Consider the following 27717-nt stretch of genomic DNA (forward strand, 5'->3'; position numbering starts at 1 on the left):
ATTAGTACTGCAACACACCCTTAAGTGTGAGTTTTTTAGTTTAAAGGCAAAAGAGGTTTAACTGACAGGAGGCGCTGTCGGGACGGTTGAAACAAGTGTTTAAACTGTCCCGACATCGCGTCCTGCCCGTTAAACCTAGGCTATACTGCTCATAGATTCATATACTGTTTCTAGACTTTTCTTTTAATGCAAATTCATTTTCAATTACGCAACACATGTTATCTCTTTAATAATCACCAATTGTCCAATCTTCAATCCTCAATAAATTGAATTTATCGTCTTCTGGTTGACCTCGTTTTCTTCATAATAACAGGGTATTCAACTAGCAAACACTCAATATGACTCAAGGAAGAAATGTAAGAAAATTAATTGTAAACGGATTTGTCTGTCTATGTCAAAATAGCCCATTAGAAAGATTACAAAATGCGCATAGGCTTATCGCCTATTGTTTATTGGGCGACAGAACAAAAATGGTTAATATGAACCTTTAAATTAAAATAAATTACAAAATATGTTTGTAACAACATGTACATAAGTTACTTGTCAGATATTGTTCACAAAAGCAAGCATTAGATGAATAGTTGCCGTTTGAACTGTTATGTTTCATCCGTCCCACCCCGTGTTGAAACAAAGCACAAAGTCAAATTTTACTGAAATCATTCTATATTTGTACCGAATAACACATGTGAGTTGTTGATCACAAAAAAATAAAAAATCTATCTGTAACCTTATTTTTAGAAAACGACGTTAATCTGAAAAGTGTTTCAACTGTCCCGGCTCTCCCCTACAATTATTTTTAGTATATTTGCAATGAACTATTGAAAAACAGAATACAATAAAGTATACTTTTTTTTCACTAGGGCTATCAAGTTTATAAATGACCAACTTCTAAAAAAATAATGTATAGTCTTTGTAAAGACTTGCTCCGTTATGACGAGGCTGACGCGGAGCTCAAGCTTGCGGTGTGAGACTGCCGTTAGGAAGTGGTTTCTCTTCCCCTTTAAGCATTCGCTTTTAGCCTCACTGTGAAAGCAGAAGCACAGTATCTTTCACTCTCTCATACTCAAACATATGTCCTATTTACGGCCTCTTTATCAGAATGAACATCGTGTTAAAACTTTGTTGATAAATACTTCATGACGTGTATCCGTGTAATTAGCGATCTCTCTCATTGAAACTGGCGCTTTTAAAGTGATACGCCTATACACCAGAAAATAAATGTCTCATTCATTCATTCATTCATGAATAGGAGAAAAAAATGTATAGCAAGTTTTCTGTAATATTATGTTTAAAAATGCTAATCAGGATATATGTAATTACCAGAGGGGATTATGAATATCTCCTTTTGTTACCCTGTAAATCAGAAAATACTGCCAATAGCCTTAAATTGATTGATGTTCACACTGTGACGAGATTCAGTCACTCATCATCTCTGAAAACACATGAGAGGATCCACACTGGAGAGAAACCTTACAAGTGTTCACACTGTGACAAGAGATTCAGTCGATCAGAACATCTGAAAAAACATGAGAGGATCCACACTGGAGAAAAACCATACAAGTGTTCACACTGTGACAAGAGATTCAGTGACTCATCACATCTGAGATCACATGAGAGGAACCACACTGGAGAGAAGCCGCACACGTGTGATCAGTGTGGAAACAGTTTCTCTTTTAAAAGTCGCCTGAAGCGACACATGAAGATCCATGCAGTGAAGAAACCTCATCACCTCAGTCTGAAATCACAGTAAGTAGTTCATCTTTATGTGATGAGAAACAAAAGCTGCTTTTCCACCTTCAGAAAAGGTTCCAGTTGTGCTTCTACTTGAGCCTGGTACGGCATGGCACTATTACAAACCGTTCTCGGCCCTGAACTCTCAGCACACTTGGCTAACCGTCCGTGCCGAACCGTGATGGTTGAATGTGTGAAGTGACTTCGCCACTCAGGATTGGTCACTTGTCACTTGTCTGTCTTAGTAACATATAAGCAATTTGAGAGATGTAAACCCAAATTTCTAATAAAATCAAAAGAAATAACATGGTTCCTGTGCTCACCAACCATGTAATTTTTCAGATGTGTTTTGTCCATAAGAATGTTTTTCCTATGGATACACAATTAATCTATAATTAGTTTGGTGGTTGCTTATTTTCATGATCGATTTCATCAATTGGTTATTGCAGTCCTAGTTAATTAAAGTTTGTTTTGATCATCAAAAATAATTAAAGTTTGTTTTGATCATCAAAAATAATTTAAGAAAATTAAACATCATGAAACTGAAGAACAAATAGGTTGGTTCATTCATGGAGATTTGCATTATTTCAGGTCAAGAATATAAAAAGACATTCAACTAATTAAATATAAAATTATTTTAACATTGAACTTTCTTGATTTTGTCATTTTATATGAATTTAACACAGGAAAGGCCTAAAAAGCAGGTGAACTGGGAAGTCTGAATATTCAATTTAAAGACAAGTGCTGACCAGATATAAACTTTGAGCTGCTGCATATTCACATTTAAGAGCATTTGGTGGCACTAGTGTAACCAGCATTAAATATTGGAATTACTTTGAATAAAATATTAGCATTTCATGAACACTTTGAACTACACTTATAAAAAACACTGGATTAAAAACAACCCATTTTGGGTATTTTATTGACCAAAATATGCTGCGACTGACTCCATAACCTGTCCATAAACAATCAGTGTACAGTTTTGAGAACACATTTTAAATTTCTAAGCATTTATATTCTGTATCTTTTTTTTTTTTTAAATCATACTTTTTTTTGCAAGGCGTTTCCATCACATGAAAATGATCGACGCGAGACTCATTTAGGTGACTCACATCATGTCCCTGTATGTGGATTTGCATAAATTCAAAACTATACAGAGAAATAATGAATTTATAGATTAAAAAAAAAATTACACAAACCTGTAATTCACAGAAGACACGCACAAATTTGACGAAGCACTGCTCTCTCCTGAAGAGGTTGCAAAAAGCCTGCGATAAATAACACAATCCCTGGAGTGTTACGTCTGACCCAGGATCTGGGTAACACAAAAACTACTCAAACACTGGGTTGTTACGTCTGACCCAGGATCTGGGTTACACAAAAACTACCCAAACACTGAAAAAGCCTCAAAAAATGTTTGACCTAAAAGGCTCAACCCAGGATTTGGGTAGAAAAAATAACCAGATTTTTTAGTGGGAATAACGAAGCTTTTCCAAGGTTTGAATCAGTTGAGCAAAGTGCTTCGTAAATCATTATTCACTGTTTTGAAGTGTTCGAAAAGTCAGAACAATGTAAATGCAACACAAACTCGTGCCAAACATGCATAAAAACACCTTTTACAAACCATTGCAAATGTGTTATTGAAGTAATCAATCAAATGCAATCAACACATCATCCAATATCATAAATATTAAGGATCTGTATAACATGTGGGCTTTTAATACTCAGCTAAACAGGCCAATAAGAGACTATTAACTACTATTTTTCCTTTTAATTATGCAAATGTCTCATTAAAACGTCTACAAATGTTTAAAACTGATCAGAGATCAGGCAAAACCCATAGACACTTGTTCAGTGGTTCGCTGCATGATGGGTTCACAGAGATCATTGACATTTTGAAACGGTTATGAAGCAACGAAGCCTCATTTACTGAAATCACGTGACTTTCACAGTTTGATTCACGCTCTGAACCACTGATTTGAAGCAATAGATTCATAAAGGTGTCTGAGCTTCGTGAACCAGTGTTTCGAAATCACCCATCACTACTTTAACTACATGAGTAAGACATGATTAGCAAGCTGTTTGCATAAAATAGTACATTGAAACTCACTTTATGTAATGTTTCTTTTAGACCTGATGGACGTGAAGAAGAAAGAAATGAAAAACAGAAGGCAATAAATCTGTCTCCTGCCCTCAGTGTAAAAAACGCTTCACATGTAAATCAAGTCTGAAGATTGACACGAGAGTTCACACTGGGAAGAAGCGGCTCAGGATTTCTCTCTGAAATCACATCTTCTCATTCTGAAGAAAGAACATTTAACTGTGATCAGTGCGGTAAACTGTTTCATTGGGCTTCAGTCCTGAAGAAACACCTGAAGATTCACACAAACGAGAAGATTCATCCTTAATATTACAGCAGAAAACACACAGCGGTGTGTGTTTCAGTGATGAAAGCCTTTCCTACAGAAGATGAACTGAAAGAGCACCAGAAAATTCACACTGGAGAAGAAGGCCATAACACTTTTAAGAGAGATGTGAATCTGATATTAATTTTTAACTCTTTCTTCATTTTTTTTCATTAGAACATCTAGTTTCTCTTCCACTTCTACTCTTCCATGCAAACGCAAGATATACTTTCATGTATCTTTGAAACTAGAGATGCTTTGGCTCTTATAAGTCAGTAAAGAGAGAGATCTGTCTCATTCACTTTTACTTAATGTTTGTATTTCCTATGTAATTATTGATTAAACTCTTTACTCATTTTATCAATATTATATTGTTATTGTCCATTTTCTTATTTTCTGCTGATTCTGCTTGAATTAGTTATTTTAGTTCTGAAAGTCATGAAGTATATTGATATGATTGCTTTTTGAGCTTTCCATGTCTTCATTTTCTCAAGAGAGCTTTTAAATGCTTAATAAATTATGTTTCACTGCACACATGACTGACATTGAGTCTGTCTTCATTATTAACAGTTTCACCCTTGATATCCAGTATCATATTTGAGACTATATCAGAAGATGAGAAAACCACATTAGATAGTCCATTAACAGTAGAAGATCTTAGTGAAGCTATAGGGGATATCAATAGCGGTAAAGCGCCAATATTTAAAATACAGCTTATAAGACCATTACTTGACATGTATGAGGAATCATTTATTACTGAAAGGGTCCCAGATTCATTAAGACTAGCTATAATAACTATAATATTAACACCAAATAACCCCCCAACTGAATGCTCATCATACAGACCAATCAGTTTAGTGGGATGTGATACAAAAATACTTTGTAAAGCACGTAATTAGACAAATATGTTCCCCAAAAATTTGGCTGCAAGTAGTTATAACAACTTAAAATTGGTTGAGAGAACTTAAATATCCAACTTAACTAAAGTTAACTAAGCTTAATATTTTAAGTCAAGCATGGATTATCGACTGCTGGCGGTAGATCCTTTTCCTGTTTAGCACCAAAACTTTAGAACAGTCTTCCTAACATTGTCCGGGAAGCAGACACACACTGCCAGTTCAAATCTAGACTAAAAACACATCTCTTTGGCCCAGCATACACATACTGCAATGTTGTATGAATCATGCATGTTGATTATGGTCAGAAAAATTTAGAAAAAGGGATGGAAATTTCAGTCTGTGTGGAAAAGTGTAAGATTGAAAATAAAGATATTTTAAAAAAAGGAACAAAAACATTTGCTTTTACTGTTTCAACCCCCCTCTTTCTTACCCCAATAACCATTTGCAATGCCTATAGGCAGAGGTATAAGTGAAGCAATCACAGTGCTCAAGGCCTGTAGGCCGAAATGTGTGAACATCAGGGGTCTACGAATTGTCACTTCTTCAGAACAACATGAAAGAACAAACATTGATTAAATAATCAGTTCACAAACTATATATTGTTTTATTGAACGATGTTTTAATATTAGTCCAATATTACAATAAAATAATCAATTCAAGTGTAATTATGACGTTCCTTTTTTATACTATTACAAAACATTTCCAGTGAATTAAATTTAGAAAACAGCAATATTTCACAAAAAATACAGAGCAAAGATGTATCATTAAACTGCTGTACATTTAACTAGTTCATTTCCTCATTGTCAGAGGATTTTAGGTGCTTAATTTTTTTCTTTTAGACAGGAGACGTTGAACTTGAATGTGCTTCCCATTAAACCAGGCCCAAGGCCATGGGTCGCCTGGTCAAATGTCTGCCAGTTCCTCCTTAAATACTCGAAGTGTAGGTCTTCCTGCAAATTAAATGCATAAAGATTTGTTTCAATGCACACTGATAGTCATAAAAAAAAAACTTAAAATGTATTTCAACTGCAGGCTTCAGTTTTGGATATTGAAAAATGAACATCCTCATTTTCAAATATTTCCTGGACTACTTTCAGTTGTGGAGTAAACTTGGTGCCAGGAACATTAATGAAACCTTTTTGTAAAGCTTTAAAATGCTTTCTCAATGGATCTGCCAGCGCTTTGTAGTACAGAGTTCGTACGAGAATTGAATTTGTGAATGTTGTGTTTTCAAAGTTAGAAAAATGCTTAAATTTTGGATTAAATGCTTGAAAATGCTTGAAATTGTGAATGTATTTATTTCACAACAAATACCTATATGACTGAATAGTTTGTTTATTTAATGGAGAGATAAAACTTAGCCCTTCAGATACAGAGTGATTTGCGCTATGCTGGCCAGAGCTAAAGGAGGCGGAGTTTTCATTTTGATTTCCGTGCTTGTTTGGATGCCCCGTTTTTACTGGTCGCGTGGGTAATCGTCACAGAGCGTTGCGGCGTTGAACTATTTTTAACTTTGACCGCGGCATGTGCGCGAGCTCGCCAATGCTGCGCTCCGCTTTGGTCGATACAACAACAACAACAAAACGTCCTCGCGCAGCGCAAGCCACTGAAATAAATGGGTTTTATAGCACAGCGCATTCCACATCCTGTCTGAAAGGGTCATTAGTGACAGAGTACTTGGTGTGATAACGTAATGTTAGTATTGCATGTCCGTTATGGCACGTTCATTTGTGGAATATGCAGTGAACAAAGCCAAAGTTACAGCACAGTAACTGTAATGTTAACTACCCGCAAATTAAAACGTGCAAACGTTAGCCCAGTGCATAACAACAATCGATTATTGCTGAACTGAAATCGTGTCAGATTGAGTGTCATACAAGTAGTCGACTGTAAGGTTGAGGATTGCCTTATGCAATATTTACACTGCACTATTCCAGTAGATAAATGTATATGTCTTGGCAGTGGCGTAACTTTGTTTTAAAACGTGGGTGGGACAGGTGGGTAATACAATGCTAAATCAGATATATGTACAATAACATTACGATGTCCAGCAATCAATTTAAATAGTAGGCTACATGGGGTTTAATTTGTAGTTTAATGAGATGCAGCCTAAATATATATGTTGTCAGTACAGAGAATTTTCGTGTGAATAAATACATAGATCTGCCTTTTTGACCAACGTGTATCTTAATGGTCCAGTGGTCCAGAGATCGGCCCACGAGTAAACCGCTGATAAACTGTTTGCGCTGCGCAGCTCAGACGAGTAGCGTGGGTTCATTCTGCTTTCGTTTGCCGTGTGATGTTTCTCATATGCGGCAGAAATGGCAGCTCTCTCTTATAAAAAGGTCACAAAATGTGACCATTTAGTCTCAGTCTAGAGCCCTGTATAGTGCTGTATTTCTGCTTTACATGAGCGCCACCTGCTGTCAGAGAGTGAATTTGTTTGTTTTTTGCATTGATCTGAACTGACAAATTAGACATTCCTGTTGGTTGAACAGAGTTAATAGATATCAAACAATCAACAAAGTGTCCTGTGCTCACCACACACCGGCTATAGGTGGAGAGGAGAGATTTGGCTATAGGGTGATGTGTGTCTAACTTACACAGAAGAGACTTTGTTGCTCAGCACATGAAAATAAACTACTTACCATGATCTCAGACTGAGGTGATGTGGTTTCTCCACTTCATGTGTTGCTTCAGGTGAGTTTTAATAGAGAAACTCGTCCCACACCCGAACATAAATGCGGCTTCTTCATATGAACTGTCAGGTGTGTCTTCAGCTCTGATGCCCTAAGAAATGTTTTGCCGCACTGATCACATGAGAACGGCTTCTCTCCGGTGTGAACTCTCATGTGCATCTTCACGTCATTTTTAAAAGCAAAACTCTTTCCACACTGATCACACGTGTGCGGCTTCTCTCCAGTGTGGTTCATCTCATGTGATCTCAGATGTGCTGACTGATTGAATCTCTTGTCACAGTGTGAACACTTGTAAGGTTTCTCTCCAGTGTGAATTCTCTGGTGCAGTTTTAAACAGTCCGCTGTAGTAAAAGTCTTCTCACACTCAAAGCACATGTACTCTCTCACATCAGTGTGAGTTTTTTGATGTGCATGTAAATATTGCAGCAGTGAAAAACTCTTTCCACACACAGAACATAAATGTGGCTTCTCCTTCGTATGAACTCTCAGGTGTGTCTTCATCTCTGATGCCCAGAGAAATGTTTTGCCGCATTGATCACATGAGAACGGCTTCTCTCCAGTGTGAACTCTGATGTGAATCTCAAGAAATTGTTTGCTTGTGAGACTCTTTCCACACTGAGTGCAGGTGAAAGATTTCTTGGCTCTTTTCTTTAAAAATGTATTTTTAGTCTTTGAGCGACTCAGAGGTTTTCCTCCAGGTTTGACATGATGTTCCTCCTCCACTTCACTCAGTTCTTCACTCTCCTCCTTCACTTCACTCAGTTCTTCACTCTCCTCCTTCATTTCACTCAGTTCTTCCTCTTCTCCTTCATTTCACTCAGTTCTTCACTCTCCTCCTTCACTTCCATCAGGTCTGATATGAAACAAAAAAAATATTAAATTTAATTTTCAGTGCATCAAAATAATTAACTGAGAGAAATATAAAGTGAAATGACATGAAAGTGAGCCCTGATGTAATAGTAGAAAGTAGACAACTGCTATAAAATATTATGATCATTTGATGCCTTTTTATAAATTGATTATATGTCCTTGAAACTTTCCATGAATGAGGTCAATTTATCTTCCAATTATTATCTTTAAAACATTATAGGCACAAATCCCATGTTTCTTTAGCAAGAACTATTAATTTGATCAATGACACAATTATCTAACATATTAACTTTAAAATATACAATACTGGAGGACTTAAAAAACAGACCCATTAAAAATAGACGTGAAAGAGTTTATTGATAAATGAATACAAGACTACGTGAAAGAGAAAGCCTAGCGGACATGCCGATCCAAATACCGGGCAGGAAAGAAGTAGGAAAAGGGAGTAAAACTGATGAGGGAAGACCAGGTCCCAAGCAGCTAACGATAGCTGAAGCTACTCCACTGAAAACCAGCGGGGATGCTAACAACATGGCTAGCACGGGGGCTAACGATGTGCTAGCGGAGTTAGGAAAATTCTGACAAGAAAACATGGACTCATTTTGAGATCTAAAATCCTCTTTCACCAGAATGAAGACCAAGTGGACCGATATAGCGACACGCACAGACGACTTGGAACAAAGAATGACTGAAGCCGAGAACAGAGTAAGTGCTACAGAAGACAGCCATGCTGACATTTATCATACAGTAACCGATGCCAATTCATTCATTATTTTTTATTATTTTTATTACTAATCCTAATATTATTCTGCTTCATTAAAATACAGGTATCTAGAACTATAGAAAAGAATATAAATAATTTAAATTCTTCCAAATATAATGGTAAGAAAAACAGTTAAAATCATAAAGACAGAAATAAATGAGTAACCAACAAATACTCTCAGTCTGCTGACACCAATGAAATGTAAAGTTACAGGAGATCTGAAGACATTAGTATAATAAATGAGGTGAAAACAGGAACTATTGTCATGAAATAAAGAGTGTTTTCAGCAGATCGTCTCGGTTACGTATGGTAACCCTCGTTCCCTGAGTAGGGAACAGAGACGTCTCGTCGGAGGAGTTTCCAACGAATTGGGATCATGCTAGGGAGACCAATTGCCTTCGAGTGAATTAAAACGAGCCAATGAACATTGGCATGCAAGATTTGCATTCCGCGGCCGGCCTACCAGTGCGGGTATAAAGGCGGAAGCGCATACACAAACGCTTTTCGCTGAGGAGCCGAACGGTTTCCAGTCCTCCGCGAAGGTACAGCAACCATGGCGACAGGACGAGACGTCTCTGTTCCCTACTCAGGGAACGAGGGTTACCATACGTAACCGAGACGTTCCCTTTCGTTCGGGAACTCCTACGTCTCGTCGGAGGAGTTTCCAACGAATTGGGATCCCTAATAAAACGCCATGGTGCTGGCCCCTTCCAGCCCCCTGCCTAAGTTTCAGCCAGCAGTTTCTTGAAACTTATCTCATATGTGCGGAAGCTTAGCTGGGAAGAGGTCACACTGCTGTTCAACAAGACCTGCTCAGTGGACATTGGATAACACTGGGAAAGCATGCCCATGATGTAAAAGGGAACGCTGCGGAGCCCAAAACCTGCCTGAAGGGAGGCACTAGGAATACACATGTGCACTAGCTCATAGGGTAGTGAACACATGGCAGTCTCTGAGACTACTGCCCGGAGGGTGGGAGTGTACTCAGCTCATAGTGAGAGGTAACAGGCCTGGCGACTGGCGATCCGCCTCGCCTGACGCCGGGGGGGTGACAGAGGAATTCACAAGGTTAGCCGTTTATTGGGTAACCAACGGAGCAGGAAAACGCACGTATCTGGCTCCTGGGGCGAGAATGGCGTAGCAAGCCAACACTAACCTAATTCCTTGCGCTTCTAGCCGAAGCGAGTACACGGGAGGAAACAGGTTCTACACAAAGGCTATAAAACCTAGCGAACGTGTTAGGTGTCACCCAGCCCGCAGCTCTACAGATGTCCTTCAGCTAGGCGCCTTGAGCCAAAGCCTAGGAGGAGGCAACACTCCTAGTAGAGTATACCCTCAACCTGGGTGGACAAGGCACGTCCTGGGAATCATAAGCCCGGACGATAGCATCCACTAGCCAGTGGGCTAACCTCTGCTTGGAGACAGCCTTCCCCTTATACTGGCCTCTGAGGTCCTGAAGCTTTGTGTTGTCCACGTAACAACGCAGAGCGCGGACGGACAGAGAAAAAATAGGGCTGGGTCTGCCTCCTCTGGGGACAGCGCTTGCAGGTTCACTACCTGATCCACAAAAGGAGTGGTAGGAACCTTGGGCACATATCCGAGCCGGGGTCTCAGAACAACGTGAGAAAGGCCCGGCCCGAACTCTATGCACGATTCGTCAACCGAAAATGCCTGCAGATCCCCTACCCTCTTAAAAGAAGCCAAAGCTAGCAGGAGCGCTGTCTTCATAGACAGGATATTTAGCTCAACTGTAGGCAAAGGCTCAAAAGGGGGCCTCTGGAGTGCTCTGATCACTAGAGTCAAATCACAAGAGGGTACGGGATGAAGATTACGAAGCTGATTTAGCCTCCTGGCACCCTTAAGGAATCCGATGATCAGGTCGTGCTTTTCCAATGACTCACCTTCTACTGCATCGTGATGTGCGGCTATTGTGGCAGCATACACTTTGAGGGTGGAGGGAGACAGCCTTCGCGCCAACCCATCTTGCAGGAAGGAAAGCATTACTCTAATCAGGCAAGTTCGGGGGTCATCCCAGGGTGAAGAACACCATCCGATGAACAGGTTCCACTTCAACGCATAGAGGCGCCTCGTAGAGGGGGCTCTAGTAGAAGTGATGGTGTCTACAACAGCCTGTGGTAGGGCACATAGAACCTCCGCGTCCCATCCAGGGACCAGACATGGAGTTTCCAGAGGTCTGGACGCGGGTGCCACAGGTTGCCCTGTCTCTGGGAGAGGAGCTCCTTCCTCAGAGGAATCGGCCAGGGAGGAGCTGTCGCAAGGAGCATGGGTTCTGCGAATCAAGTCCGGTTGGGCCAACACGGCGCAACAAGAAGGAACTGCTCCTCGTCCTCCCTGACCTTGCACAGAGTCTGCCCAAGAAGACTCACTGCGGGGAACGCATATTTGAGAAGGCCCTGGGGCCAGCTGTGAGCCAGTGCATCCGTGTCGAGAGTTCCTTCGGTCAAGGATTAAAACCACTGGCAAATTGGTCGTGTCCGGGGAGGCAAACAGATCTATCTGAGCGGCTCAGAAGATTCCCCAAATCAGCTGGACTGCCTGGGGATGGAGTCGCCATTCACCCGGAAGGGTCGACTGCCATGAGAGCTCGTGCACGCCAGGGAAGTGAATGGCTTGAAGCGACCTCAGATGCTTCTGTCTCCATAGGAGGAGATGGCGGGCGAGTTGCGACATACGGGAGCGTAGACCACCCTGGTGGTTGATGTACGCAACGGTCGCAGTGCTGTCCGTACGGACCAGTACGTGCATTTGCTGAAGAAGCCCCATAAGGCTACATAAGGCTAAGCGTACTGCTTGCAACTCTAGGCAGTTGATGTGCCAGTGCAGCTGGGGCCCCGTCCACAGACCCGAGACTGCATGCCCGTTGTACTTGGCAATCTCATTCAATGTCAGTCATGTGTGCAGTGAAATATAATTTAGGCATTTAAAAGCTCTATTGAGAAAATGAAAACATGGAAAGCTCAAAAAGCAATCATATCAGGATACTTCATGACTTTCAGAATTAAAATAACTAATTCAAGCAGAATCAGCAGAAAATAAGAAAACGGACAATAATAATGAGATGTTGATAAAATTAATAAAGAGTTTAATCAATCATTACATAGCAAATACAAACATTAAGTAAGAGTGAATGAGACAGATTTCTCTCTTTACTGACTTATAAGAGCCAAAGCATCTCAAGAGAAGAAGAGAAGAAAAGTGTCCAGTTTCAAAGATACATGAAAGTATATCTTGCGTTTGCATGGAAGAGTAGAAGTGGAAGAGAAACTAGATTTTCTAATGAAAAACAATGAAGAACGAGTTAAAAATTTATATCAGATTCACATCTCTCTTAACAGTGTTATGGCCTTCTTCTCCAGTGTGAATTTTCTGATGGTCTTTCAGTTCATCTTCTGTAGTAAAGGCCTTCTTCACTGAAACACACACCGCCGTGTCTTTTCTGCTGTAATATTAAGGACGAATCTTCTCCTTTATGTGAATCTTCAGCTGTTTCTTCAGGACTGATGCCCAATGAGTTAAATGTTAAATGCACAGTTAAATGTTCTTTCTTCTGAATGAGATGTTATTTCAGAGAGAAATCCTGAGCCGCTTCTACCCAGTGTGAACTCTCATGTGAATCTTCAGACTTGATTTACATGTGAAGCGTTTTTTTACACTGAGAGCAGGAGACAGATTTATTGGCTTCTGTTTTTCCTTTCTTTCTTGTTATTATATATATTTTGTGATGCGAGTCACCTAAACAAGTCTCACGTCAGTCTTTTGGCATGATGTAAATGCCTGATGCCTTGCATAAAATTCTATGAATTTTAAAAAAAAAAAAAGATATAGAATATAAATGCTTAGAAAGTTAAAATGTGTTCTCAGAACTGTACACTGATTGTTTATGGACAGGTTATGGAGTCAGTCACAGCATATTTTGGTCAATAAAATACCAAAAACGGGATGTTTTTAATCCAGTGTTTTTTAGAGTGTAGTTCAAAGTGTACATGAACTGCTAATATTTAATGCTGGTTTCACTAGTGCCACCAAATGCTCTTAAATGTGAATCTGCAGCAGCTCAAAGTTTATATCTGGTCAGGACATGTCTTTAAAGGGCAAAGCAAATAGTAGAAATATTATCTGGAAAAAAAAAGCATTGCATCATTAGCGGCTGAATATTCCAGCCCAGCATGAATATCTAAATTGACAAAATCAAGAAAGTTCAATGTCAAAATATTTTTAATTAGTTTAATGTCCTTTTATATTCTTGACCTGAAACAATGTACATCTCAAATAAACAGGTAAGAATAAACACCAACCTCTGTGTTCTTCAGTGTCATGATGTTTCATTTTCTTAAATTGTTTTTGATGATCAATACAACCTTTAATTAACTAGGGCTGCAAGAAGGAATTGATGAAATTGATCATGAAAATAATCAACAACCAAGATAATTATAGATTAATTGTGTGCTCAATCATGTCAATTTACAGCACTGAAAAACATTCCTATGGACAAAACACATCTGAAAAATTACATGATTGGTGAGCACAGGAACCATGTTATTTCTTTTGATTTTATTATAAATTTGGGTTTACATCGCTCAAATTGCTTATATGTCACTTAGACAGATCCTGAGACCAATCCTGTGTGGCGATGTCACTTCACACATTCAACCATCACGGTTCGGCACGGTTAGCCAAGTGTGCTGAGAGTTCAGGGCCGAGAACAGTTTGTAATTGTGCCGTGCCATACCAGACTCAAGTGGAAGCACAACTGGAACCTTTTCTGAAGGTGGAAAAGCAGCTTTTGTTTCTCAGCACATAGTGTGGTGATGGTGTGACATGTGCGGCTTCTCTCCAGTGTGGAACATCTCATGTGTTTTCAGATGTTCTGATCTACTGAATCTCTTGTCACAGTGTGAACACTTGTAAGGTTTTTCTCCAGTGTGGATCCTCTCATGTCTTTTCAGAGATGATGAGTCACTGAATCTCTTGTCACAGTGTGAACACTTGTAAGGTTTTTCTCCAGTGTGAATTCTCTGATGCAGTTTTAAACCGTCCGCTTTAGTGAAAGTCTTCCCACACTCAAAGCACATGTACTCTCTCACACCAGTGTGAGTTTTCTCATGTTTATGTAAATATTGCAGCAGTGAAAAACTCTTTCCACACACAGAACATGAATGTGGCTTCTCCTTCGTATGAACTCTGAGGTGTGTCTTCAGGGCTGATGCACAGAGAAATGTTTTGCCACATTGATCACATGAGAGCGGCTTCTCTCTGGTGTGGATCCTCATGTGAACATTAAAGTGTGATGATCGACTGAAACTCTTCCCGCACTGATCACATGAGAACGGCTTCTCTCCAGTGTGGATCCTCATGTGATCATCAAGACTTCGTTTGGTTGTGAAACTCTTTCCACATTGATTACATGTGAACAGCTTCTCTCCAGTGTGGATTCTCTTGTGAATATCAAGAATATATTCGTATATGAAACTCTTTCCACATTGATCACATGAGAACGGCTTCTCTCCGGCGTGGATCCTCATGTGAACATTAAGGGATGATGATCGACAGAAACTCTTTCCACATTGATCACATGTGAACGGCTTCTCTCCGGTGTGGATCCTCATGTGAACATTAAAGTGTGATGATTGACTGAAACTCTTCCCGCACTGATCACATGTGAACGGCTTCTCTCCAGTGTGGATCCTCATGTGAGCATCAAGACTTTGTTTGGTTGTGAAACTCTTTCCACATTGATTACATGTGAACGGCTTCTCTCCAGTGTGGATTCTCTTGTGAACATCAAGAATATATTCGTATATGAAACTCTTTCCGCACTGATCACATGAGAACGGCTTCTCTCCGGCGTGGATCCTCATGTGAACATTAAGGGATGATGATCGACAGAAACTCTTTCCACATTGATCACATGTGAACGGCTTCTCTCCAGTGTGGATTCTCAGGTGTTGATTAAGACTTGGTTTGGTTGTGAAACTCTTCCCACATTGAGTGCAGGTGAAAGATTTATTTGCACTTCTTTTCTTTAAAAATGTATTTTTAGTCTTTGAGCAACTCAAAGGTTTTTCTCCAGGTTGGACATGATGTTCCTCCTCCACTTCACTCAGTTCTTCACTCTCCTCCTTCACTTCACTCAGTTCTTCACTCTCCTCCTTCACTTCACTCAGTTCTTCACTCTCCTCCTTCACTTCACTCAGTTCTTCTCTCTCCTCCTTCACTTCACTCAGTTCTTCACTCTTCTTGCTCTCTTCCATCGGGTCTGAAATGAAAGAAAAACTCTCATTTTAAATTTTTCTAAATAATCAAAATAGTTCAAAGAGAGAAATATGGAATGAATGGTTATTAAAATTATACTAGATGTAACAGACAACTGCTATAAAATATTACAGTAATTTGTCTTTTTATAAATTATCCGTCCCTGAAACTTTCCCGTACACTGATCTTTCAGTTATTTTTTTTAGAACATTATAGGCACAAATCCCATGTTTCTATAGTGTGTTGGAAACTTTTATGCCTTCATCGAAGCAAGACCAGGAGACTTGAATTGGATCTTATAAGCAGAAGAGATTTATTCTTCCGAGTCTGTAGTTCATCAAGTCTGACTCAAACATTATACATTGTAAGTTATATACCTTCCAATGGGGAGGGACTTTTGGAGGTGGAGACAAAATTCAAACAAAGCAGAGGGATGATTTGATTCAATCAAGTGAAAACCAGTTTGGCAGGTTATCTGGCTTGCTCAAGAGAAACAGACCTACTCAGCATAACACTATCATTCAAATGATCCAATCAGCCTGACAGTATCACCCACACCTTCACATGATCAGAGACAAAAGCACAGCTTTACATTGAGCTTAATGGTCAGGCAATGCATAAAGACAAAGGATTAGGGTGAGAGTCTCAGCCATTGACTCATTTAGAGAACAGGACTGGCAGGAATCTCTTGATATAATCCTCATAACAGCTGCTAAAGTTTCTCAGTTTATATTGGAATCTAAATTAAACATTTAATACATTTGTAATACAACAAGTGAGAACTATTAAATATGTTTGATCAATTACACACTTATCTAACAGCAGAGAATTATTATTATTTGTTATACATGTTTGTAAAAATACACACAAATTCTGGTAACATTGTTACAAATTTTAAACCATATCTATTACATGTAAAATGAAACAGTTAAAATATTTAAATTTAGTTTGACCTGATGTTGACAATATGAAACCTCCCTTTACAGACCATTTGTTAAAAAAAAACCCCAGAACATTCTATACCATTTCATAGTTGAACTGTTTATCTAAATCTGATGAAGTGCTTGAATGTTTCTAACATGAATGAATAAACACCAACCTCTTTGTTCTTCAGGATCTTCAGTGCGTCTCATTCTGCAGGGTTCTGGATCACTCATGTTCTCTCTGTCCTCTTTAATAAATTTAGTCTTTGCAGATTTCAGCTCTTCCTGATGCTCTGATGCTCGTCTTCACGTGTAGCTGATGGGAATTCACAGCATTTATTGCTGAATTACTGTGGGAGGAGCTTCACTGATGATGTGATTGCAGTGGGAGGAGCTTCACTGATGATGTGCAGGAGCGGAAAAAAAAGTGTGAATTTTTTTTTTTTATTAAATAACATGAAATACCTGTATAAATGGAACACCACATAACCATATTAACTAAGCAAACTATTAACAATATATCGAAGTAAAATAAATAAATAGACAAAACTAAAGGCCAACACTTCTGTTCCCTTTTTCTGAAGGAACTTGCGCTGCATCAAGAATGCTTTGGGAACACCCCCGCGTGATTACGTCTGAAGCACGTATGTCAACTAGTCCAATGGAAAGAATAAACTTCACGGACGGGTGACGTCATGACCAGGAAAGGGTAAAAGGCACATACGGAACAACCGGTGCTTATGTGCCTCAGCAAAGCTCTCTGTGTCAAAACTGTCTGTTATATTTATTGTTTGTTTATCTAAAGTCTGGTGAAACAGTTATTCAAGTTGTGTGCTTCTCCTTGCCCTCGTTTCCTTACGGGTGGTGATACACACGATTTTTGTGTAAGCTGTTTGGGAGTGGAGCATGCTATGTCAGCCTTTGAGGGGGCTGACTGTCAGCATTGAGCAGCTACCGCCCCGCATGCTCCGCTCCCACCTGACACTATTTGATGAAAGTGGCCAGGCTCGCAAACCTCAGGGTGCGGGACTTATAAGGGGACTGAAGGAACATGGTTATTGGTTGATGCCCCGGGTTGAGCAGATGCTCGCGAGCTATCGGTCTCCTGGTTCAGCATTGTCCCTGAAGGCTCCCGTGTTGCCCACTAAACCTTTAAAAACTACATCTAATTTAGTGGGCAAGCTTATACTGCAGCAGGTCAAGCCGGAGCCTGTCTTCACACTATGGTAGTGCTTCAGGCTTATCAGGCAGACATGTTGGGGGATCTGGATAATAGTGGGTCCCGACGAAATTCGCGAACTTCGTCGGGCCACAGATCTGTCTCTCGGGGCTACGAAGGAGACCACTCATGGGTGGTCTATGGCAGCCCTTGTAGCTACTGAGAGACACCGCTGGTTAAATTTAGCAGAAATAAAGGAGAAAGATTGAGCATTTCTGTTAGATGCTCCTATTTCTCCTTCTGGTCTCTTTGACGACTCAGTCAACATGGTTGTTGAAAGATTTCAAGACACCAAAAAACAATCAGAGGCTTTCAAGAAATTTCTTCCTCACCGGGTCCAGCCCCCTGGGGATGCTGGGCATGAGCATCCCTAGCCGAGATCCTCATATCGCGCACAACAAAAAGAGAGTCATGGCGGCCGAGCCGTCACTCTCAGCAGAAGTATTCTAAGCCAAAGCAGGATCTAAGGACTGTTCTTATGGCTAAGAAGGCTTCGGCTAAGAAGCGGACCTGACGCCACGTGCGTTAGACCGTTGAGGACAACACCAACCGGGATGGAGCGGTGTTCACCTCAGTATACGGTGCCCTTTCCACTTCGGGGACTCAGGGGACCGTTCTTGCCAACCCCGCCACCCTTGGTGCCTCGGGGCGCAGCAGTCTCCAGCTTTTGGCTCAGCGTCAACTCGACGCTGCATCAGACTCGCTCGCTCTGAGGGGGGTTCAAAAACAGTCAGTTTGGTTGTTTCCTGCCAGTATGCTTCAGGTCACCGAAATGGCTGTTACAGTAACACTCAAGAAACTGGTACCCTTAGTAGATTTTCTGTTGAATCGTGCAGTCGAGAAACTCAAGTTCAAGATGCTCACACTCAAACTGATCGTGACTCAAATCAGATCTGAGGGCTGGTTTGTCAAGATAGATCTAAAAGATGCTTACTTCCATGTCTCCATCCTCCCTCGACACAGGAAGTTCCTGAGGTTTTCTTTCGGGGGCAAAGAATACCAATACCGGGTGCTTCCATTCAGTCTGAGAGCAATTAGCGGTTCGGCATCGAGATGTCGTCCTCGCTCACATGAAGAAATTGGGGTTGAGACTCAATGCCAAGAAGAGTGTTCTCCACTACAGAGAACCGCTTTCCTTGATGTGGTATGGGATTCAGTCACGATGCGAGCCACACTATTGCCCGTTCGTGTAGCTACTATCCTCACAGCCACAAAAGAGTTGAAGCTAGGCCAGTCACGCACTGTGAAACAGTTTTGAGAGACTGTTGGGCCTACTGTACATGAGACCCTTGCAGTGGTGGCTCAGGACCAGAGATCACGTACGATCAAGATCACGTGGCGGTGTCTCCGCTCCTTGGTCATATGGAGGAAACATTAGTTCCTATCCTAGGGCCCAGCGTTGGGAGCTCTTTGCCATTGAGTTGCTATCTCGACAGATGTTTCCCTCACCGGCTGGAGAGCGGTAATGGAAGGCCGCTCAGCTCAGGGTCTGTGGAGGAGTCATCATCTCTTTTGGCACATAAACTGCCTGAAATGATGGCAGTCTTCAATGTGTTGAGACATTTCCTCCCAGACCTGAGAGGCCATCATGTGCTTGTCCGTACAGACAACACATTGGTGGTCTCTTACATGAATTGTCAGGGGGGTCTACATTCACGTCCACTCTGCCCTCAGAGAGAGGACCACAGGACCATCTGGTGCAACAGTTTGCAGTGTATATCCCAGGGAGACAGAATATAGGAGCAGACACCCTGTCGAGGCAGGGGCTGAGGCCAGGGGACTGGAGACTTCACCCCGAGGCGGTGGAGCAAATATGGGAATTTTATGGCCAAGCAGAAGTGGATTTGTTTGCGTCTCGATACACAACGCACTGTCCACTATTGGTTGTAATTAAAAAACAAATATTCACTGTTAAAGTAATCTGTATGAAAGCAGCGGCGTGTACAGTTTCTCAAACGCATTCTAATTAACTATAATGTGACCACACCCATGCGCGCACGAGCGATTGACATGCAAATGATCCATGTGGATGAACGCAGACCTGTAAACGCCCTCATTACCTCAAAACAAAGAATCAGAGACTTCGGTAACTTACTCCTCTCTGCTTTTCATCGAGTTTGGAAGCCTGTTTGTGCTGTTTACCTTGGATTTACCTCAGAAGAACGAGAAGATGATGATTTGAAGATGAGAAGATTTTTAAGGTAAGAAATGTTAAACTGGTCGTGCCAGATTAAAATGTATGTTATGAAATGAGTTTGGAGTAAAAACATGAACTAAGCCTAATACCGTACATGAAAGGCTGCACGATTATGACAAAAATCATAATTGTCGATTATTCCCTTGAAATTGTAATTGCAATTATTAATTACAATTATCACAATTTACATTGATGCATATTATTATACATGTTTACTTCAAAATTGTGAACACACACACTGTACCACTTTACTTAAAGGTATAGCGGAGGATTTTTTACTTCCGGGTGGATCACCTATACCTATTGGTCCTCCTAATTGTCAATCATTCTGGTGAATCAATCAAACTTATTCAAAAAGTGGAGAGGGCGGGTCTTATCTAAAATTCGGAAAGATCCTCCACTATACCTTTAACATACACATAAATTGTAAGAATATGACTAATAGTAAAGACTAGGGCTGGGTACAGAGTTCGATACTTTTTAGGTACCGACCGAATTGCCTCGATACTATCGAGTATCGAAAAATGACTTCTTGTTCAGTACCAGATTTCGATACCTAATGGGTTAACTCATCAACGTCAGTGCTCAAACAAATACATATGAAATGCACAACGACACACCTAAAGTCGCTCACGCAAATACACGCAAACTCTACACACATGAGACGCGGGGAATTTTCCGCTCACATACTCATATAAGACGCGCGCGCACACATACTCAATGAGACGCGAGCACACACAAACTCTCCGCGCACATACTCATATATGAGACGCACACACACACACACACAATACCCATGTGGATAAGTCGATCAAAAGTGTGGCTACATTTCTCCAAGCTCGATGCCAACAACACGCGATGCAGTATTTGCGATAAAATAATTGCTGTAAAAACCGGTACCACGACAGATATGTTAAAGCCCTTGACATTGCACGGAGTAAACATAATAAAAGTTGCTTTGTCTTCGACTGGTAAATGAAGAGATACCTTGTTGATCACTCTGACAGTGTTTTGCAATAATAACTGAATGTACACTGCCGTTCAAAAATGTGTTGGTTAGTCGGAATCTTTTTTCTGAAGGATCATGTGACACTAAAGTAATGATTTTGAAAATTCAGCTTTGACATCACATGAATAAATTACATTTTGAAATATATTCAAAAAAGATTTTAAATTGTAATACTATTTCACAATGTTACAAGTTTTACTGTATTTTTGATCAAACAAATTCAGCTTTGGTGAGCATGAGCTCTTTATAAAAAAGTGTTCCTTTGTGCACTGGCTAAGGAGCATGAGTCAAACTGAAAAAATAAAACCAAAGTTTTTCTGAGGTAATGTGTTATGTAATCTTGTTAAAATGGATTTCATAAAATTGGTATCGAAAAAAAGTATCGTTCAGGAACCGGCATCGAAATCAAGATATCGGTATCGAAATTTTTTGAACGATACCCAGCCCTAGTAAAGACTACTAAGAAATAAACATTAGGCCTATGCTAAAGCTATTAAATAGCAGTCCCAAACTAGCTTTTGTTAATACAATGTTGGTATGAGCCACCACAGTCATTTAAAAATATAACAAAATAACACAGAGTGAAAATAAAGTGGCATTTTGGGGTTAATATTAACAAGAACTGTTAATGAAACATGGAAACTGCTCCTGGTGAATAGAATGAAAATCATCCCTGCATGCAAATCCTTCTCAGCTAACACACGACGTACCAGTAACGTGATTTATTGGTAGTGGTGCAACGGATCATCATTGACTGATCATCATACTGTATATACATTTATACATAATTTATATTATATATAAATAATAATTTATATATAAATACATAAAAATCTTAAATATATACATGCATATGTGTGTATTTATATATACAAAATAATTATACACAGCACACGCATATATATTATGCAAACATAAACTTTTATTTTGGATGCGATTAATCGTGATTAATTTTTTCCCAGCACTAATTTTAAATTCATTCAGGTACAATTACCAAACATATCTCAAGGCCTTTTGAATAAAGGGTGGCAGTCTTTATTAACTGTTGTTGTGGACTATATTCAAGAATAAAATAAAAATATCGGATTGATATCGGTATCTGCAATGTTGTATTACATATTTATTAAATGTTTAATTTAGTTTGCAACAGTAAAAGTTGAGTACATTGAAGTTAGCATTTTAAGGTTAAGTTAGGAGAATGGTATCAACAGTTTCTGCCAGACCTGTTTTATGCTGATTGGATTAGCTTTAGGTGAGACTTTCACCATTTGTCTTTAATGGCTCTGGGATGGCTCGTGGAACCGTAGTTCCTGGCCAATATCAGCATTTGAATAGTTACGCATATTCAATTGAAACTGGTAGCGCTCTCTGAGTAGGGTGTGTTCCTACTCATTTACATGCTTTGTTTGAATTTGTCTCCACCTTCAAAAGTCCCTCCTCCTAAAATGCCTATAAGACACCATGAACAATTATATACTTTAGATTATGTTGGATTCCTGCAGCCACGTACAGCGGAGTTCTCAATAAAGAATAACTTCTGTTGAACGCGATCCCAACTGTCTCCTGGTCTCTGCTTCGATGAAGAAAAACTTTACAACAACAACTAGCCAAAGCTGCGGCATCGGTATCATATTGATAGTGAAAAAGTGGTATCGGGACATCCCTATGGCCACGCATTTGAAGCGACATCACCCCGGAGTTTCACTAACATGAGTGAAAACGAAGGCTGCTCAACGTTGCACAATAAGACCGGGCTAAAGCCATCACAAACGCTATCAGTGTGTTTATAGGTGCAGACATGAGGCCATATTCGGTTGTGCAAAATGAGGGCTTTAAACACATGCTGAAAGTGCTTGAGCCACGTTACGACATCCCGTCGCGCACCCACTGTTGATTTTATATATTTTAATTTAATAATTTAAAAGTGTTAATAAACAAAAAGGCAAAACTTATGTTTATTTACTGTCTTTTTTTTTTTGTTTGCTGATCTGATCCGTGACTCTGATCCGAGAAACGATCCGAACCGTGAGTTTTTTGATCCGTTGCACCCCTATTTATTGGTATTTTACTTTTATTTTGTGACTTACCAATTTACAACGTAACAACGTTGCATGCTCGTAGTTTCCTTTGCACTTTATACACAGCGCGCGCCGCCGCATTTGCGGGTGCAATTGAAGAGTGTGCGCTACGAACACAGTAGCCTATAACGGCTGACATGACAGGAACGTCCGTTTTTCTGAGGTGAAAGACTTTTTATTTCAGCGTACACATACGTCGCTGCCTGGTAGTTCCTTCCTATTGTGCTGGGTTTTCTGAAGTAGTTGTGATTTGCCTCTCATAACATGCTCTAAATGCACGCAGAGTGGATTTTTTTTTTTTTGTAATCACGGCTTTGAACGATTACGTAATCGTGGCATCCATAATCATAATCACGATTAGAAATGCAATTAATTGTGCAGCCCTAGTACATGTATCTATAAATAGACAAACATGTTTCAATGTGAACTAGACTGGTAGGCAACCTTTCAGTGCTAAATGTATACTTCATATACAGTGTTATGCATTAGTTTAGACACCCATGCTAAAGTTGACTAAAAAGAGGAATAAAAAATCATCTTTTGGAAATTGAACTTAATGCCTTAATAAAAAAAGGACACCAATTTACTTTGTGATTGAATAATGTATCGTAAATAAATAAATGTTCTTCCTTAAAATACAGGGTGCATAAGTCTGGACACCCCTATGTTAAATTCCCATAGAGGCAGGCAGATTTTTATTTTTAAAGGCCAGTTACTTCATGGATCCAGGATACTATGCATCCTGATAAAGTTCCCTTGGCCTCTGGAATTAAAATAGCCCCATATCATCACATAGCCTTCACCATACCTAGAGATTGGCATGGTTTTATTTCAGTTAGCCTAATAGCTGGTTTGATTTGCATTGAGAGATGATCTTATGGAAAGTACTCCATGCCAATCTCTAGGTATGGCGAAGGCTATGTGATGATGTGGGGCTATTTTAATTATACATTATTTATATACAAACAATACATTATTCATTCACAATGAAAAGTTTGATTGTTCCTATTTTTTTAAATTAAGGCATTAAGTTCAATTTCCAGAAGATGATTTTTTATTCCTCTTTTTAGTCAACTTTAGCATGGGTGTCTAAACTTATGCATAGCACTGTATTGCACTCAGTTTTGATTAGCTTATGACAGGGCTCTACAGTGCGAGTAATTCACTCGCATTTGCGCCTAAAAATAGTTATGTGCGAACTTGAACAATTATTTACGAGCACAGTGCGCGAGTGACGGGCTGTTCTCAATACACTGAACAACAGCGCGATGAAGCGAAACATACCACTGATTACCTTATTAGGTATCTGACTACCACCACACGCTCGGCCCGACACATTAATTGTAATTATGAACCCGAGCCCGATTTAAACCTGACCATTTTTTAATACGTGGGCCGTTATAACCAGGGGTGGCGCCAGAGAATTTAACGCAGGTGCTGAGATATATTATATATAAATAGTATTAATAAATGAGCAAACATAGGCCACTTAATATTAAATATTCAATTATTTTAATTATCACAATAAAAGTATTAATTTTATTCAATTGAACAAGCACAACATTCAGCATTTAATCAAATATTCTTATAGATTTATTATTATTAATAATGATAATTAATAAATAATTATTTCAACATAATATGTTATTCTGTAATTTGTACATAATATGTGTGCATGCAACAAGTAAGATGTGCATTTGTAAATCCGGTGACACGCATGCATTGATTTTTATTAATAAATGAGCCCGATGTAATAAACAGTGTCGGCTGCAAAGATGAAGTTGACGATCGCCATCTCTGCAGTGAAAGCGCCTATAGAGAGAAATGCAAATCATGGATTACATAATCACAGAGTAGCCCATTTCTTTTCGTTTTGAATGGTTTCGTTTAAAGACATTTCAAGCTTTCTATATTATATTCTATATTACCAATGATTAGTACCTCTGTCTTGTCTGGATTTAATAAAAGAAAACTGCGCGTCATCCAGTATTTTATATCTTTAACACACTCTGTCAATTTGGCTAATTTAACATTTTCATCTGGTCGTGATGAAATATAGATTTGAGTGTCATCAACAATAATAGAGGGCCTAACACAGATCCCTGCGGCACTCCATAGTTTACTGGAGTTATGATCGATTTTTCTCCATTTAAATAGACAAAATGGTAGCGGTCAGATAAGTATGATCTGAACCAGCTTAATGCTTGTCCTTGAACACCAGTATAATTTTGTAGTCTATCTAAGAGTATTGTGTGATCTATAGTATCGAACGCAGCATTAAGATCAAGTAAAACTAGTTTTGAGATACAGCCTTGGTCAGAAGCGAAGAGTAAATCATTTGTGAAGTAAATCATTTTGTCATAAAAGGAAGATTTGAAATGGATCTATAATTTGCTAGATTATGTGGGTCTAATTGTGGTTTCTTAATGAGAGGTTTTATAACTGCCAGTTTAAATGTTCTTGGGTAAGACGGCTACTATATATATATATATATATATATAAATACTGTTCGTTTTCTCACACAAACCTCTCGTTTCGTGTCTTAGGCCATCAATGTGTACTTACGATGGGGAATTGTTTAATTTGGACTTCTCTGTGCATGCTCTTTCAGATAGTGACCATAGACCTGCATTATATGACTGACAGACAAGAACGGTTTGACCTAAAAATATCAAAATTGAAACTACTGTGGAAACAAAGACACCTACATCTTGGATGCCCTTGAGGTAAGCTAAAACATATCAAAATTTAATTTCTAAGTGAACTATCCCTTTAATGTTAAGAGATAATTGTTAAGTGTTCATTGTGATTTTAGACTTTTGTTTACATTATAATTATTTGAGTGTTTTCCATGGTTGTGTTGACATTTCTGCCTTTATAACTGAGGGGATTATAATAAGAGGAAGGTTAAGTTTAAAATATTTTTTTAAATGTAATATATTTCTCTCCTGCTACTTTAAAAAGGTTGTAAATAATATCGATTTAGACCGATATGAAACACTTATATCGTGATACAGTTTTCAGCCATATCGCCCCACCTAACTACTGATAAATAGCCTAACTACAGCAGCATAATATGTCCAAATTAATCTAAAATCTAATCTAAAATATAGTTTGATCTTATGATTCATTAATCACTGTAAGTTAGATCATTATAATAACATTTTATATGCGCAGAAACTGAAAATTATCATAAAACTTTTGAAAATAAAGAGCACTATTGTTCCAAGAGTCAAACGCTAGTCATATTTATAAGTAGGCTATTGATTTAATGTCTCAAGTTGCTCATTATAGGCTGTAAAGTATGTAAAAGTAAAGTAAAATGATGTAAAGCAATCACACAAACGAACACAACATCGCTCAGGTCTGAATGAACTCAACATATTCTCCTCATGCTCGCTGCTGCTGCACTAAATGTTTATTTCAGAAGGAAGACGCCAGAAAAGACGCACAAGTATCGCTGTGATCGATGAAAACAATACATAAATGAGCCTGTCGCTTAATCAAACTGTATAAAGTGTGTGTGATGGTTGTGTAAATGTGAGAAATACCGTGAACTGCTCTCCTCACCTCAGAAGACTCGACGGCGCTGAAACTCAATGACGGAAGAGACGGCGCGAGCGAGCGGTGACGTCATCGGCCTCCAACGCACGCGCGTACGGGACACCACCGCAGCCAATCAGGGCCACGCAGATTCAGCTTTACTATCAAGTCAAGCCACAATTTTTATGAGCCTTGGAAAAAGCCAGAGAAACATCTCAGTTATGGGAAACAATGCCTTATTGAAGCGCCACGTTATTCAAGATAGAACAGAAAAGCATCAATAAGTAGCTGACAAGTGAATAACGGTTTAATCTCTTGATACATACATGAGTTTGTGTAATAGGTGAAATTACTGTCACACAACAGCCAACAGCTTTTCCCACTTCTTCAGTCAAGGAGTTTTAATGTCGCATATGATCAGCTCCGTGGATCTAACAATCTATAGAGCATTATAAGTAGAATTTTAAATATTAAATACCTGTATTATGATTCCCTTTGTTTGCAGAGAAGATAATTATTTTTAAACGTGTGACAGGTTGTTGTATTTCAAGAGATATCATGCATTTAAAAGTGAAATGTTGAATCAGACTAAATAGTTTTTTATGGTAAAAGTAACTTACAGCATCTAAAGTAGGCTAAATGCACAGATGTATTTTTCAGCACTGCAAGATTTTTATTTGCAGCATCCAACCAGTACACGCTATAAAAAAATATTTTTTGCAATTTAGTTATTTCAACTTATTTTTGTGAGTAGAGATAACTAGATTGTCCAGAAATCAAGAAATTTTAAGTTTTCTTGTCCTCAACTAGACTGAAAGTTGAATGAACAAATTAAATTGTTATTTTAATTCAAAAACGTATGTTAAAAACATACGCACTAGACAAACAACTGCACTAGATTTTCTGTTGAATTAACAAGTATAATTGTTATTTTAACTTATAAATGTAAGTTGAAACAACTGCACTAAATTTTCTGCTGGTTTTACTTCAATTATACTTTAAAAGAAGTAAATTTACTTTGTAAACTAAACTTAGTAAACTAAACTTAATTTATCTATATATCTTGCTGTCTGGTAGACTGCATTAAACCCTAAACTTCAATTTTATT

General features: G+C 39.1%; 3 protein-coding genes across 6 annotated transcripts in view; 2 read left to right on the forward strand and 1 right to left on the reverse strand.

Annotated features, from left to right (window-relative positions):
- LOC307156367 (uncharacterized protein) overlaps positions 1-27717 on the forward strand; it is a 1306365-nt gene that overhangs the window by 484456 nt on the left and 794192 nt on the right. The gene's annotated exons all lie outside the window — the stretch shown is intronic.
- Positions 1-27717, forward strand: part of LOC307156233 (uncharacterized protein) — a 207918-nt gene that overhangs the window by 74307 nt on the left and 105894 nt on the right. The gene's annotated exons all lie outside the window — the stretch shown is intronic.
- LOC307156151 (uncharacterized protein) lies at positions 13113-26673 on the reverse strand. 3 transcript variants are annotated; one of them, XM_079867377.1, is made up of 3 exons: positions 26637-26673; positions 16740-16962; positions 13113-15644 (listed from the first exon to the last, which is right to left on the reverse strand). In XM_079867377.1, exons 2-3 carry the CDS (start codon positions 16795-16797, stop codon positions 14179-14181), a joined length of 1524 nt encoding a protein of 507 aa, XP_079723503.1. In that variant the 5' UTR covers positions 16798-16962; positions 26637-26673; the 3' UTR covers positions 13113-14178. The 3 variants fall into 3 exon arrangements, with proteins under 3 accessions (XP_079723503.1, XP_079723504.1, XP_079723505.1); XM_079867378.1 differs by having other exon boundaries at positions 26618-26660; XM_079867379.1 differs by lacking the exon at positions 16740-16962 and having other exon boundaries at positions 26637-26665.

This window comes from Squalius cephalus, assembly GCF_949319135.1.
Source record: "Squalius cephalus genome assembly, chromosome: 1".
NCBI lineage: Eukaryota > Metazoa > Chordata > Actinopteri > Cypriniformes > Leuciscidae > Squalius > Squalius cephalus.